The 15,928-nt window shown below is 40.9% G+C and overlaps 1 protein-coding gene across 3 annotated transcripts in view; it reads right to left on the bottom strand.

Moving 5' to 3' along the window:
• Positions 1 to 1,510: 1,510 nt before the first annotated feature.
• MCUB (mitochondrial calcium uniporter dominant negative subunit beta) overlaps positions 1,511 to 15,928 on the bottom strand; it is an 87,591-nt gene continuing 73,173 nt past the window's right edge. For all 3 annotated transcript variants that reach the window (XM_045019320.1, XM_045019319.1, XM_045019322.1), the window contains exons 2-8: positions 14,188 to 14,263; positions 13,545 to 13,715; positions 6,943 to 7,047; positions 6,299 to 6,459; positions 4,230 to 4,433; positions 2,799 to 2,915; positions 1,511 to 1,765 (exon numbers count right to left, since the gene is read on the bottom strand). In XM_045019320.1, coding sequence (XP_044875255.1) covers positions 1,688 to 1,765; positions 2,799 to 2,915; positions 4,230 to 4,433; positions 6,299 to 6,459; positions 6,943 to 7,047; positions 13,545 to 13,715; positions 14,188 to 14,263 — 912 coding nt within the window. In that variant the 3' untranslated portion in view covers positions 1,511 to 1,687. The remainder of the gene's footprint in view (positions 1,766 to 2,798; positions 2,916 to 4,229; positions 4,434 to 6,298; positions 6,460 to 6,942; positions 7,048 to 13,544; positions 13,716 to 14,187; positions 14,264 to 15,928) is intronic.

Genomic DNA, 15,928 nt, shown 5'->3' on the forward strand with positions numbered 1-15,928 from the left:
GATCAATACCGTCTCTTCACTGAGCTTTAAAGAACTGCTATAGTTAGAAAAATGACAACATGGGGTTCCATTTATTCTCTCTCTGATTTACACAATAATTATAGCCAGTTCACAATCCAAGAGACCTACCATCAATCAATCAACCCCCCCCCAAAAAACAAACTAACAAAAAAAACCAAACACCCATCCCCAAAACACTATTCTTTCTGCCTTTTATTTCTTCAAGAATAGTAAACTCAGATTGCCAAATCTTTTACCTGACAAATTTATTCTGCATTATTTTAAATACCCTCTTAGAAATTTGGAAGTCTTCATTGCTTGGTCAAATATTTTCCCCACAATCTTTGAATATGGGAAAATAACATCTTTAAATAAAATGTGTATTTAAATTTATAGTACCCTGAACACTGCATGCCAAACTTTAATCTATTACTGTAATAGCACCCTGAGTTTATACTAGTACTAGTCAGGAGAGCTATGTACAAATATGTTCTTCAGACCCCTGAAGATGAGCATACATGTGATGCTGTAAAAATTAATACACAATACAACCTGAATTAAGAAAAACTACTCGTGACTGACTTGGTGTCCGAAATTGTTTGTTGTTTTAGATTTGAGGTACCATATTATATAGATGCCTGAGACTTAATGTATAGTATATACTGACCGAAGATTGACTAGTTTTATCATTAATTTTATTCATTCAGTATATAAATATTGCATACAACTTGATTAGGATAAATGATCAAAGCATCTAACAAATGTATTTCTCTAAAATGAAACTGAGCCAGCCATCCCTTCCCCTCCTCCCCCACCATTTGATATTAGTTGTAAACTAACCCTGTATATTCATTCTAATAGGTATCTTTCTAAAAATTAATTCTTGCTGTGTAACTTAAAATCAAATAATGCAGAGGGTCTTAGTCTGTGGTTCAAGGTTTCTGTGCTCTGATTTTGTCAGTTAAGACAACACCACTGCCAGAAGTTAGAGCCATGGAGAGAGATCCAAGAAATGGTTTCCTTAAGCCTGGGTCAGGGATTCCCTCAATTTGGGGCCTTAAGCAACTCATTTAAACGTCTATACGGTTTAGTTTCCCCATCTGTAAAATGTGGATAATACTTATCCACTTTCGATGCTGCAGAAGTATATAAATAGAGTTAGTATCACAAAATGAGGACCATCTTTTTGGCTCTGATTCAGGATTACTTAACCACATGATTTAAAGTTCATCTCTGTTCAGGAAAGCACTTATACACATGCCCAACTTTAAACATGGACTTTCTTGAATTGGAACTTTAGACAGGAGACCTGTTAAAGTATAAAAATACATTTGACCATAAATACCAGAAATCTTTCCATGACATATCACATTTTTTGAGCTATTCCTCTGCTGTTAATAGTCCCATAAAAAATAGTAAAATGCGTCAGTACACTAGAACACCAGTGACTCTTATGCCCACATCAATTTACTAAAACGGAGAGACAATTTTATTACAAGATTTGAATGCATATTTTGAAAGATTTCTTTATTTCAGGAATTATTTTTTAAAAATCTAATGATATAATAGTTTTAATCAACATTTCTAGTAATGTTCAGAACTACAGTGGTCAAAAATATTCAGTTTGCAACACAGAAACTAAATAGTGTAATCGGTTTTGCAAACGACAGTTCAATTATGAAAAAAATTAGACTTTGTCATTAATTTCCTGTATTGGAAGTTGCAGATGTAGGGGCTGATGCAGGCGTCTCAGGGACTCTTCAACCTGTAAGCACAAGAGAGGATTAAATGGAAGATGTTCTGTGTCCATATTTATCCCTTTCAGTCACCCCTAATTTGTACCTTCCTTTCATACTCTCGATATTCTTTCCCTGTAGCCAGGTGTTTCGCTTCTGAGAAGACCCTAACCTTATGACACAGATTTCCCACAACAATCACAAGTGCAGGCTCCTGGTCATATCACTCTAGGGATTACCATCCAAAAACAATTCCTGCCTTCACTGAGTTAATCTGTCAGTCAACAGACCGACCAACAGGAACTGCGGTCATACAGATGCACAAACATCCTCTTTACAGGCAACTGAATGTAGGACCCCATGCATACTGCATGATCACCTTCAGTGCAAAGCCTAGGAAAATTTATAAAGCCCATTTCCTACAACAGCAGAACTGAATTATTTTACATTCTCTAGCATAAACTGCAAAATTCACACTCCAGACTAGTGTCAGTGAAAATATTTTAAAGCCCCAGCCTTGATAAAAGGAACTAGTTTGAATCCTACACAATTATTTTTTTAAAAACTTAACTCCATCCATTCACTAAGGGTTCTTGATCAAAAACCCAATAAAGTTAAGGAAGAATTTCCATTTACTTTAATAGGCTATAAATCAGGGTCCTTTTTATTTATTGTGGACTGGAGGACTCTCTCTATTTCTCATGGAGCAGTGAAGATTTTTCCCAGTTCCATATCACTGCTACTATGGAAGATGGAGGCTGGAGAGAAACCAGCTTATCACTGTTGAGCAACACAAGTGAGTGATTTGTTTTCACCCTCTCCCCCAGCCTCCACAGGCTGCCTGAGCAGCGCTGCACATTTCCATTCTTAATTCCTTCCTTCCAGCTTTTAAAGAAACTCCAGGTAACCTGTTACATATGCACATTTTTTAGCATACAAAATGAAAATGCATAAATAAATAAACCTAAAAGCCACTTTCCAATTAGCTCATGATTTACTGAAAAGCCTTAAATGGTGAGACCACAGCACCATTCACTTACACCAAGAGACTTATTAAAATACCTCTGCCAGTGCCTCTTTTAGCTTGTTATACTGTTCCACATCAAAATGTTGGCTTCTGGATTTTCGGTAGAAGTAGTGGAGAAATTGCCTGTCTTTAACATCTGGGTAAACATAATCCTGACAGATAGAAAAAGGACACAAATGTTTGGGTTTTCTGGGCAGGCAGAGGGTTAGGAATGCAAAGACATTTGTAAAGGTGGAGTTAAATCAAACTAACATACATAAAAAACAACCCTATTTTTCCCAGAGGAAATCTAAACCATGACAAATAAATGACTTATTTTCAGAATGGCTGAGCACTCACAGCTCCCATTGGAGTCAATAGGTGAGATTGTCAGAGGAAACTAAGGAAGTTGGGCTCTTGACTCTCTAAGGCTCCTTTGAAAATCCCAGACAATGGCAGCATCTGAAAATCAGGCCAATAGTATTTATCAGTTTATCCCAGAACTACCTCAACCCTCCTGAAAGTCAGCAGAAAGCAAGAGGAGCAGAGCTAACTCACAAACCCAGCTCTCAACAAACTAGCTGAGCTCCAAAACCCAGCATCCTTCCCCACCAGATGTTTCATACGTACTATAGGATCCACATGTGCAAGTATTGGATATTCACCAACTATGTCCATACCAAACAAAATAAAACTCGAGGAGTGCATTATTGAATATGCAGCATGAAAAGGAAGACAAGTTACTGTCCAACTATGTGCTTTATAGTACATTGTAGAATTCCAAACATTTATTTAATGGGCAAAAATGTAAGTTCCTCTATATTGTACAGGAATTGATGGGCCATTTCCACATTCTGCATTTTGTCCTAGTTCTGGGGTTTTGCTGTTCAGGAACCCTTCCCCCTCCTCTAAACATGCCTCACTCCAACTTGTGACTTCTCCTTTGCACATCCAAGCGCAAGAAAGGAAGATAGGCCACTTAAGAAAAATCTGCACCTTACTCAAGGAAATAAAGTAAAGCTATTCCAGGAAAAACAGCTGAAACATTTCCCAACAGCCTGGCCTCCTGCATCAAGTGACATATGAACTCCATCAAACAGAAAAAGCAACTGATGGGTTTGCCTTCCTGGCCCACTACTAGGCTGCATTCCTTGACCAGCCCTGCTTTAGTACCTGCACTTTCTATGTAGAGACGTATGAGATACAGTTACCATCCAGGCCACATACAAAGAATTGAATGAAAGAGGATAGTTTGATAGTTTTCATTTTCAGCATCAGATGGCATCCCCCTGGTCACTAATTGCAATCTGGATTTTTAAGTGCAGCTCAGATGAGCAGTTTGTCCCTGAGCTACATTAAAAACAAAGTTCCAGCCTGAGTGCAGTTCTACAGAACACACACAAGATTTGATGTTTAATTACATAGGGTAATTTATTATGGAAATCAGCATAAGATGACTTCAGACATGTTTATATAATGGGACTTACCTGTTTAGTGAGTACAAAGTAAGCATAGAATGCCAGGGCACTCCCGTAAGTGATAAAATATGTCACTGGCTCCATTATATCCCATGAATAGACCCACCACGTGAGCCAGGCCAAGGCTCCACCTTGAGTGGACAGTAGTGCTAAGCCAGTCCATAGGAGCCTATTGGTCTTTGCATCTGCACTTGTTGCAATTTTGGCTTTCATCTAGGACAAAAACATTATTCATTCAACATGCAGATATTAATGAAATACATTCCTCTGACACAAGGGAGAGAACATATCCCACTATGTACTTTCCACCTGGATCAGAGCCTGCATTCAAGACTCCTATTCACTTTACTCCTGGGGAAATTCTGTGCCAAAAAAATTAAAAATTCCATGTAAAAAAAATAAAAGGTCTGCACACAATATTTTAAAATTCTGCATATTTTATCTGTCAAAACAACACAATATAATCATGCCAGTTTACATTATTTTGGTAATTTATTTCAAAATATCTGTCGGCAAGTATGTCTATAACAATGCAGACAAAAAAAAAAGATTCTAGTAATTTTTTGTTTTTGACAAAGATTCTTTATGGAGCATATTAATACAGAACTTTGAGTAATTCATTTAAATTACAATACAGTACTGTATTTCCTGCACCTATCAGAAGCAGTGCAAAGGCTTGTGAGTGTCAGGAGTAAGGGAGAGGGAAGAGGGAAGGTGCCTGGAGTGAACCTGGAGGGTTGTTGGATGTGGCTAGAAGAAGTATGGAACAGCGGGTTTGGGGGGGGAGAAGTGTGGGACGGGGGAAGAGGGACAGGATTGTTAGTGAGTTGGGGAGCCTCCCCCATGCAGACCCTGGCTGAGCCCAAGCCTCTCCCATTCAATCAGGCACATCTGCCCCTGTCCCTGCACCCTCCCATCCCAATGGGTCCCTGCAGCCTCCCTCCCTTGTTCCCATGCACCCCACTCCCATTTAACCCCTGGCTCAGTGCTGTCACCCCACTAGCTCCTGAGCCCACAACCCAGTCTTGTCTCTCCAGACTGAGACACACCCACCCCCAGCCTAACCTGGCTCCACGGGCCAGGTGCTATGATCAACTTCTACTCCTGGGGGAAGTCTGTGCCACTGCGCGCACACAGAATTTTTTTCCCCCAGAAGTGCTGCAGTTCCATCTTTTGCCCACCAGAGACTGTTGTGGCACCAGAACAGGCCTCTGCATTCATTTTGTTGGCTTTTCTGGCACCACGGTGGCCTCTTGTGGGCAAAGGCAGAACTGCAGCATTTCTGTGGCAGAATGTATTTTCTGCAGAACAAAATACAATTCTGTGGGATACATGTATTCTGTGCATGCGCAGAATTCCCCCAGGAGCATCACTTGCAGGCCTTCCCTGCCCAGAAAGGCTTTGAGTTCACTCCCTGCATGGAGTACAGAGTATGAGCTCTGCTAGGCCTCTATCTGGCCCTCCATCCACAACTTCGGGACTCTACCAATTGGATTTGCATGCATCAGTTGATGCTGCCTGATTTTTCAGAGAGGCACTTTCACAGCAGCTCTGAGATTGCTGCCTTCAATGTGAGGTCTGTTCGCATCCCATCAGACTGTTACTGGTCTCCTCCTCCTTATTCATCACTTCATGTCACTTTAGCTTGGCCTGTCTTAGATTTGCCATGTTTGCCCCTTTCCTAAGTTATGGTCATCATTAGTCAGATCCAACTGGCTGACCTGGTGATAGCGTCATCACAGAAAAACAACACTTTTTTAACTCTCTAATTATTTTTCTGTGATATCCCAACATCACTCCGGACATCCAACCAGGTTCAGACAAAGTAACCAGGCAGTTCAGGGTAGTGCCAGCTCCCCATAGTTTTTCTCCAATTCTAGAAATTCTCAATAGGATATGCCATGAAACAGGAGAAGGAGGAACTGGGTTGGAAATAATCCAGCATATGTACTGGCCATCACCTACCTGTCTGACAAATAAGGAGGGTGTGGCCCATTCATTCATACTGGAGCTGTCACATCATGGAAATTAGTTAAGAGAAATTTGTTTTTAATATTTAAAAAAAAATCCTTCCCAACCTGCTCAAAGGGTACCAGCTGTTCTCTTAGATGGTCCAGTTTCTGAAGCAGTTCTCTCTCTCTCCTTAACTGGTGGTCTTCTAAATGAAGGGCGATGAACAGTCTATGAACCAAGGATTTGATATCTTCTGCTTCAGTAGCATGCTCTCTACTCCAATTCTCTGAAAAAAGACCATGGTTGTCATAAGAGAGACAAGGTGGGTGAGGTAGTATCTTTTATTGGATGAACTTCTGTTGGTAAGAGAGACAAGTGGTCGATCTTACACAGTGACCTCAAGAAGATCTCTGTGTATCCTCGAAAGCTTGTCTCTCACCAACAGAAGTTGGTCCAATAAAAGATATTAGTTCTCCCACCTTGTCTCTCTAATATACTGGGACCAACACGGTTACAAGACTGCAAACATGGTTGTCATGACTGGTAAGATGTATCAAGCAATGCTCTTATAAGAAAAAACAGTCACTGTTTTAAGAGTGTTTATATGAGGCCACAAACTGAGGCTCAAAGGGGAGATGAAGCCAGACTTATTTTTTGTGGGGACTGCCATGATTTTTTTTTTTAAAAAAAAAAGACAAAAATATGCCTTGGAAGAGATGTAACTGGATAATCAGATTTATTAAGACTTGAACACAGCTGTGGTTCTTACCTTTTACAGGGACTTGTACACTGTAAGTTGTGTTGTTGATTACAAGTTTGAAGTCATTCATCAACAAAATTTCCATCAATGCTGTAGCAGGGATCTTGCTACCATCTGCAGGAGAAAACAGGAAGGCTTAAATCCTTAACACAAAATGTACTTTATTAAAGAAAAACCTGCATTTGCACGTGCTCGCATTTCATTTGACCTGTTTGGCATAACTCACTATTGCCAGCAGCCTCCCTTTTATTTCAGTTTCAAGGACAGATATTGCAAAGATAAAGCTATATTTAAAGACTCTCTTTACCTGTGTCAAGACTTTAAAATTCTCCATTTTACTTAATACCAAGTCTTGTTTACTTTTAACCATTTCTTTTTGCATTTTGTTTAGTCTGGAAAATTAAACTAGTTAGATCAGATTCACTTTCTAGACAAACAATGGTCTTGTGGTTACAACACAGGGCTCTGCCTCAGGGGTTCTAGCTCCACCAAACTTATTGAGGGACCCAGCTAAGTCGAAGTTTGTCTGTCTGTCTGTTTTAGTTGGAGATGATTCTGTTAAGCTCTCAGAAGCATTGAGAGGCTGACATTGCAAACATTAATGTTTTGGATGGAGGATACAACAACTTAAGACTGTAAGACCTTAGAAATTCCACATAAGAACTCAAGGATTATGATGCAAAGTTATTTACAACCTTAATTATAGTATCACTACTGTGGCTCCATTTCTATTTAGTTGGGATTTATTGTTTGAAACCAGAGTATCAATCACTGAAGGAAGAAAGATGAAGATGCATCTCCTTTCCATGCCAACTTTTTACTATTAAAAGCCTCTTCAGCATAGCTATAGAAGTCCTATATTTTCAGTCCTCATTCACACACACAATTTTGGTTGAACCCTGAAAAAGATTTGTTGTAAACTAAACACACCTCACTCAGTTATGATTTCCTTTCCCTGGATGAGTTCTTCTAGCTGAGCATAGGGAATTTTGACATTCTTGTTCTCCAGATTTTCCTAATCAGTCAGTAAGATGGGAACATTTAGTGCTTATACTTTTAATACATTTTTAAAGCAGGCTTTAGCTTTGATTGGGAGCTAGGAGTGTGTATACTGAATAGTCTTATTAAGGGAGGTAAGGAGGCAGAAAGGAGACCGTGCACTGGCCTCTGTAGGCGAGAGTTCCAACTCATTCTCATCCTTTTGTACATAGACTTGTGGAAGTACTTATTGGCCCACCAACAATGAAAAATAAGGGTTAAAAAAAATAGATTTAACAGTTCACATGAATCCGAACTATTTAAGATTGCAGACAAGGGAACAAAACAGATACAGCATAGGAAGGACCGCAAGACAGGTGCAGACAAAGGACTTCTCTAAAACAGCGAAGCACTGAAAATATTGATAAATGAATGGCATATATAATAATCACTGGAGCGTAGGACTGTTTTGTTGTTCCCCTCCACCTCAATCCCATTTGCTTCCATAAATCTATGGTGCAAACTATTGACTTCAGTTTGCTTGTTGTACTGATGACCCCAAATTAAGGAAAATACGTAATCACAAGCTTAAGTCCACTCCTAATGGTTTTAAGGACACATTGAAGTACTTTGCTGAACTGGGGCCTAAGCACCTGAAATAGACAGACTGCCCAGGAGATGCAGAAGAGTTCAGAGAAACAGGAAATCTGGGCTCTGGTTCTCTCTCTGCCACTGACTAGCTGTTTGATCTTACCTCCGATTTCCTATTAATAATTGTGAGACTCTTGGCTGAGAGGTGCTATACGAGTGGGAAGATAGAAGTATGATTCCTGACTGAGCATATTGGAGGTTTTATCCTGCCATGCTACAGTCCCAGACTTTCCATCTGTCTCTGTGAGCCTGCTGTAGAAGCACACTGTAGATAACTCTACACCTTCACTTTCTCATTGGCACGCTGCTGTCTGGACCCATTTGGCAGTATCTGCTGAGATTTCTATTAATGAGCTCAAGAAGCTACAACACCAGCTGGTTCTCCCTACCCACTCTGTGTGGGTAGGGTGACAAACTTGGAGCAGCATCACTTTCATCCAAAAAAATTAAATTGTGCACATCCACTCAGTTTTTCAACATTTTACAAATGTCACCTTACTAATTTACATGTAAATGAGCTTCAGCAGTCTCATTAAAATGACATTTAAGACAACAATACTTCAAAAAGGAGCACTTGTTTGAAAGCGCCAGACAGGATTTCTTTTTCATATTTCATGCAATATTGAGCTATATTAACCTGTCTAATGCTTTGCTAACTGGAGGAAAAACAGAAGAGCATTGGAAGCCTGAAAAACATAACAATTTTCTGTACAAGGCAATTTTTCTTCCCATTTATCATACTGCAGGTGCAGAGATGTCAACAAAAAGCTTTTATTTGTCTAAATTTATACAGTGCTAGAATGAGATCCACAGAAAAAGTGAAGTGAAGTAAACAAGCCACTTCAGGTTATCTTATCTTTTTCTAACAGTGTTAGGTTATATCTTTCTACTTTCATTTTATCTACTAGCAAAAAACAGGAGAAATATCTGCATTAAATCAAAACCTCCTGGGATATTCATTTCATGTTTAAAAAATATATATGTCACATTTTAAAATGTAATAATCCATAGTGTTTGGCTAACACTTGTCAGTATAATATTAATTTCCTGATAAAGAAAATATAAAAAGTTATTCTTCATTGTTACAATTACTTGGTATTTGAAGGTGTGCGGTAGAGAAGATTAACTATGTCACAACTGTTAAATCAATTCAAGCCAGATACTTTATCAGATGAGATGTGTCCATCCTTGGTGAAGTTAGCCATATTTCCTCTAGAATTGGTAGGGACACCTGCAAAATATGTGGCCTTGCAATTTCTTACTGAAATAGCATTGTGCACACAGTAACTGTAAAGCTTGAACTGAAGCTAAGAATGGTTGGTTAACATTAAACTTTCTCAGCTTAATACATAGGAATTGGATTCAGCAGACAGTTACACTTGTAAGTGTAAATACTCCATGTAGACTCCACTAACATCAATAAGACTTTTTCCTGGGGTAGTTGTGCTCACACATGCACTTTCCGCAGGCTTGTGCCCTGACTTAGTTGTTTGCAAAGATGGGGGATAGCCCCACATTACAGCATAATCTATCCTGAAAACTCACATATGTCCTAGTCCAGACAGTTCTGAGGGTAGCAATTTGTTTTCTTGCTCGCAGAGAATATAAGAAAGTGTTACAGAATATAACTTTTGCAATGCCTGTATTTTATCCACATGCTCAAATAGACAGACTATTGCCTTCATTAAATCAATCTATACACTTTATGGATTCAGAGGATAAAAAATGTTCCAAGAGATGTAAATCAACTATAAAAAGAATATTAAGAGCCTATTTTGTAGTTCAAGTATGATATGCTCTTTTACTCTGGAAAGAAGAAAATCTAAGTTCCTGCTTATAACTGTAAAAGTTTGTAAGTGGTAATATACTTCTTCAGAGATAACAATGTTCTTATAGTATAAGCACACCACAGTAGTGACAGGGTAGTTCTGGTTGAAAAGGCACCTTCATTATTAACTTCTATTTTCAACAGATTATTAAAAAAAAGTTCCGTGCTTAAAAACATCACCTCTGGCTCATAAGCACAAATTTTCAGCCCAAAGGTATACTTTCCATTAGAAAGTCTGCCTGGTTTTGTATTATACAGATGTGAAAAATAAAATGTCTCATTCATAGTCCAAAAACTGCAGAAGATGCACATTCTAATAACTTATCCAGTGGTTTTGTGTTAAAGGAGTGGTGTGCCAATAGCAGTCTTTGTTACCAGGATGTATGTTTTGTTAAATTAAAACATTGGTAGAGAAATAAAGATACATAGCAACATTTTCAAAAGCGCCCAAGTGATGGTTCAGGTTCTCCCGGGGGCGGATCATCCAGAGTAGGCATCGACACCAGAGTCCGGTGCCTGGAAGACTCTGTCGCTCTTTATCAGTAGCTCAATATTCTGTGGGGCGTGGTGATTTTGTTTCTAAAGGATTTATGTGGGCTATCTTCAGGACAATGAGTTTTGTTTGGCGTGCCCCCGATCAGTACTGAGTTTTTAGGGCTGCCTTGGTGCCAGTAATGTTGGGGTTTACTTCCATGCCCAGTCCTTTATTAGCACCCTCTTCTGTGCGCCAGTCTTTGGAATTGCTTGTTTATTAGACAGGCTGCTGGATAAGGCTGGCTTGCCTGTTAACAGCACTCTAGAGCTTGTCTCCTCAGGGTCTCATGAGACCTTCATAGGCTGCTCCAGAAGATGGAGCTTCAGCCTTGTGTCCTGTGGAGAATGACAGGTGCACCAAAAACCAGCTCAGCATACATGACTCTCCTAAACAGAAGAGACATTTGTGTCCGTCTTTCAGGGGAATGAGACCATCCCAGGACATACAGGGCTTGAAGGGTGAGTCCACCATGTTAAGTAGCCTGTAGAGGGGGTCTGTACGAGGAAGGAGGTGGGGTGGGGGACAGTCTAACCATCAATACTCAGTCCAGACAGGTCAATATAGATCATGGCAGTCGTATGTTGAAGAATCAGAAGAGTTCTGAATGTTTGTAGAAGATTTTTGGGAAGGTTTAGTCAAAGCTAAGAACCATCATGTTGGACAATTGCCAGGTTTTACCTCATTGCCATGGGCGGTAAGAGACAATTGAGGGAGAGTCGCGGTCACTCCATCCTTTATGTTTCTGAAACTAGAGAACTGCAGTTGATAGGCTTCATAGAAGAAGTGTGTTTTAAAGAGGTATCTGAAAGAAGCAGCTTGGCACACAGCAAGAGAGGGAGTTGTAGAACTTCCTGGTGTAAAGGCCAGCATGGAAGAAGGCACAAAGATAGGGAATGGTTTAAGGCAGGAGGGCCTGGGCTGAAAAAAGAGAGCAATATGTAAGACGAGGTGATAACAGAGTTGTAAGAAAGCACAGTGCTGGGCAAAGGTTTAGGTGAGACGTTTCAACCTGCTGGAAAGGCCAAGAGTCGGCAATGAAGGAATTCAAAGAGCGACACGACCTGGTCAGAGTGGCTGGTAAGGAAGATCGTTTTGGCAGCAACATTTTGAATTGACTGTAGGGGTGTGAGGCGGGAATCAAGGTGGTCACAACAGTCCAGTTTGCATCAATCTGGGACAAAAGACGATTAAGCCACAGGACAAGGGCTTGGGGAAGGGAGAAATCAAAGAGGAAATCTTTTAGGACTGGTCTACACTAGTGGGGGAGATCAATCTAAGTTACGCACGTAGCTGAAATCAACGTACTTAGATCTACTTACTACGGTGTTTTCCCTGTAGTGAGTCAACTGCTGATGCTCCCCCGTCGAGCCCGCTTGGGAGTACAGGAGTCGACGGGAGAGTGCTCGATTTATCGCGTCTACAGTAGACGCGATAAATCGACCCCCGCTGGATCGACTGCTGCCTGCCGATCTGGCGGGTTGTATAGACATAGCCTTAGAAACATACAGGAAGACTTAAGAGGATTTTGCAACAAATTGGACATAGGGGGAAGAAGAGAAGAGGGTCAAATACAACACGGAGGCTGTGAGCCTAGGAAACAGGAATTGTAGTGAAATTGTTAACAGCGAAAGTAATACAAGAGCCTCAATTTTCCCCATTGTGATCTGGGCTATCCCGAAAGAGATGCTGACAGACAGAAGGAGACAGGATCGGTAGAAGAGATTGTGGTGAAGAGGAAGATTTTGGAGTAACAAACAATGGAAGTATGAGAGGCCATCCAGGGAAAGCATGTCTGGGGTTGAAGGAAATAAAAGCAGCAGGCCAATGGCAATATTTTCTTCATTAAGGGGTTTTAAGTTTGTAAAACAAAGTCACTAACCCACTCAAAAAGTCCCTCACAACAAGCCTATAGGCTAATCTCAAATTGCTTATTTAAGGGCCACATGCTCATCTTTGAGCAAGTCCTTAGGAATTTCTTCATTCAGGGAATTATAAGAACTGAGATCTTTGTCCCACAGTGGATTTTGTTGCCAGAACAATGGAACTCACTTGGTTTTGGTGGCAGAACACCACAAGACAGATTTCTTACCATGAAAAGAAAAGCTATGCCTCCAGCTAAATAAAGCCTCACCTATTGTTATTCTCAAATTGTCTCCCAACCTTTACATCATACTCACAGGAACACTGACAGACACAACTAGTCACATAGAGAGAGACTCTCTCTCAACCCAGTGCAGGGGCCTGTAAGACTAGTGGTAGGAGACATATTGGGAAATCCAGAAGCATTAAAAATCACTGTAAAAAAAAAAAGATGAGCTTTTTTAAGACTGTATCAAAGAAACGTACCAGATCATAAAAAGGTTAAATTGACAGGTCCAAATTCTGTATTTTTAATCAGGCTTCTCTAGGGAGATACTGAAATTAACACATGAAACATCACTATATTATGATGCTCTTAAGGAGTACTAACAATTAAGAACCACCCATCCTCTTTAGTTCTACAGAATTTGATCAATGACCGAGAAAAAGAATACTGCCCAAGGCAATTACTCTTTAAACCTTGTTTAAGAAAGGACAAGTTCAGGTTATTTTAAAACAGGCAGCAGAGTTTGCAAATACCTGTTGTAAAGACGTCTGCCCTCTCGATTCCTTTATCTTCTTTCTGTATATCCTGCAGGAAGGTCCCCACGCTTGTTAACATTGGCTTGATGGTAAACTGACAGCGCTCTTTTCTTGAGGGTAACATAAGGGTTACCACAGGAAGGCCATATCTGTAACTGACAATTACTTCTGAAAAAGAAGGAAATGAAGCCATATTGTAATGTTTTAAATTCACACTTGCTTTTAAAAACAGGAGATGTTTAATACAGAAAGACACATAGTACTGCATTTGTTCAATGTACCGTACTTAACTACAACATAATGCTTCATACTTTAACTTCTGGAACACAATTATTGTTGATAATGAATGAAGACCAACCACATGACTGTGAAGCAAGTATCCTTCCCATTTTAATCCTGGGGCAACAAGCACCAAAAGGGTAAGTGAATTGCTCAAAGTCACTCAAGAAGTCATTGACAGGACTCAGAATAAAAACCCAATCTCCTGATTCCCAGTTCTGTGCAGTAACCTCTCACCGTGGCTGAATGAGAGATACCTGCGGCTATGCAACTGAAGTCACGCACATTCGATGTTTCTAAACATGTCATTTTCAGAAGGCTGGAATTGGAAGTTCAGTTGATTTGAAAAGAGAAAACTTACCATCAGATGGCACCAGTGTGCTATAGCATGCTGCTTTATGGTGCTTCAGATTTCCAGTTTGCTTCAGATGCAGCATCTGCAACAGAGATTTTGGCTTTACGAAAGGGTTGGGACAGAATGTTTCCTTGGTGAGAGGCAGTCTCCAGCCCAATATGGTAATCTACTGAAAATCTGAAAAGTCATCTCCTTAAGTACAAAAGACTTTAGAGACTCTGCTTGCTGGGCAGGACCATTCCTATTTGTCCTAAACAAAGTGCGGTTGGGCTATAGGCAACAATTTACAGATACTCTTAATATTTCAACCAATATGCTACTAATATCTTAAGATGAAAGCACTGCTCAGAAATAGAGTAGCACTTCTTTTTGCATTAGGCAGCACACTGTAAATAACTTGAAATGTTTCTACACTGTCATGGCTTGTAGGAGAGAATATCACTGCTCACTATGCACACAACTGCTTGGAGTAAGTCATGCAACTTATCTTTTATAACAGTATTTGCCTGTGTTGAATGAAAAATAGCATACTGGGTACATTTAAAAAAAAGGATTATACCCTAAATAAGTAAATCACTAAATGGTCCAAGGTTACTCAGTGTATTTCATAATTTTATAGCGGATTTCAAACATGATTACTGTTTGCACTACAGTGCAATTCAACTGCTAGTGCAACAACTTGGTATCTTCATCACCGTATACCCCACTGAAAGAGACCTACCAATATGTAAAAAGCCCCATTGTGTTACTGTGATGCATGGCCAGAAAGGGTTAAACATCCTGCAAAATACCCTCAAAAGACATGTGGGGAGGTAATGGTGGTGTTTTTGTGTATTTACATACAGGGCCATCCCTACCCCTTCCCCTCAGCCTCCACCCCTGCTCCGCCCCTGCCCCGCCTCTTGCCACCCCTGCTCTGCTCCGCTCCCACTCCACCCCTCCTCCCCCCAAACCCTGTTCCTCCCCCCTTCCTCCCCCCAAACTCCGCTCCCACTCCACCCCTCCTCCCCCCAAACCCTGTTCCCTGAGCTGTGGGTGCCAGGGGACTGCAGCAGGGGTCGGAGGTGGGCCCGCCCTACACTCACTGGGCAGCGGGAAGTGGAGCGACCTGGCCCCAGCCTGCTACGCTACGCCGGCTCCCAGCCACACCGCTGGTGAGTGCTGAGGGGCGGTTCCCCTGGCTCCCAGGCTTGGGGGAAGAGGGGAGCAGAGTGGAGCAGGCTAGGTCTGGGTTGGTCCACTTCTCGCCGCTCCCGCATGCGAGAGCAGGCTTGACCCCTGCTGCCTTCCTGTACTGGCTGCTCCAGCCTCCCAAAGCCCTTGGGCGCAGGCCCCTGCCCCAGGGGGGCTGCACAGGGCACCAGACGCTCTAGGGACGGCCCTGTTTACATATGTATGAGGAAAGCCTGTCTATGCTGTATTCTGATATTTCAGAGATCAAAAGAACATCCTAGCATTTAAATCAGGGGTGGGCAAACTTTTTGGCCTGAGGGCCCATCGGAGTTCCGATCCTTTGGGATTGGTAGAACCTTTTCTTTTATATGATGAAATAAGATTTACAAAAATTTTAATCATATCTGACGGGGATACTTGGCTGGAGGCCTGAGGCTGGTTCACTTTAAGGGAACTGTGTTGTTTGGAATTCTGAGTAACCAGTAAGGTAATAAAGATGCTGTTTTATACTGGTTTGGTAAATCTAAGTATTGGACTATCCAGCAGCTTTTGGGGGATTGTCTGCCCCATGCTA

The sequence above is a fragment of the Mauremys mutica genome, chromosome 5 (genome assembly GCF_020497125.1).
Source record: "Mauremys mutica isolate MM-2020 ecotype Southern chromosome 5, ASM2049712v1, whole genome shotgun sequence".
Lineage (NCBI taxonomy): Eukaryota > Metazoa > Chordata > Testudines > Geoemydidae > Mauremys > Mauremys mutica.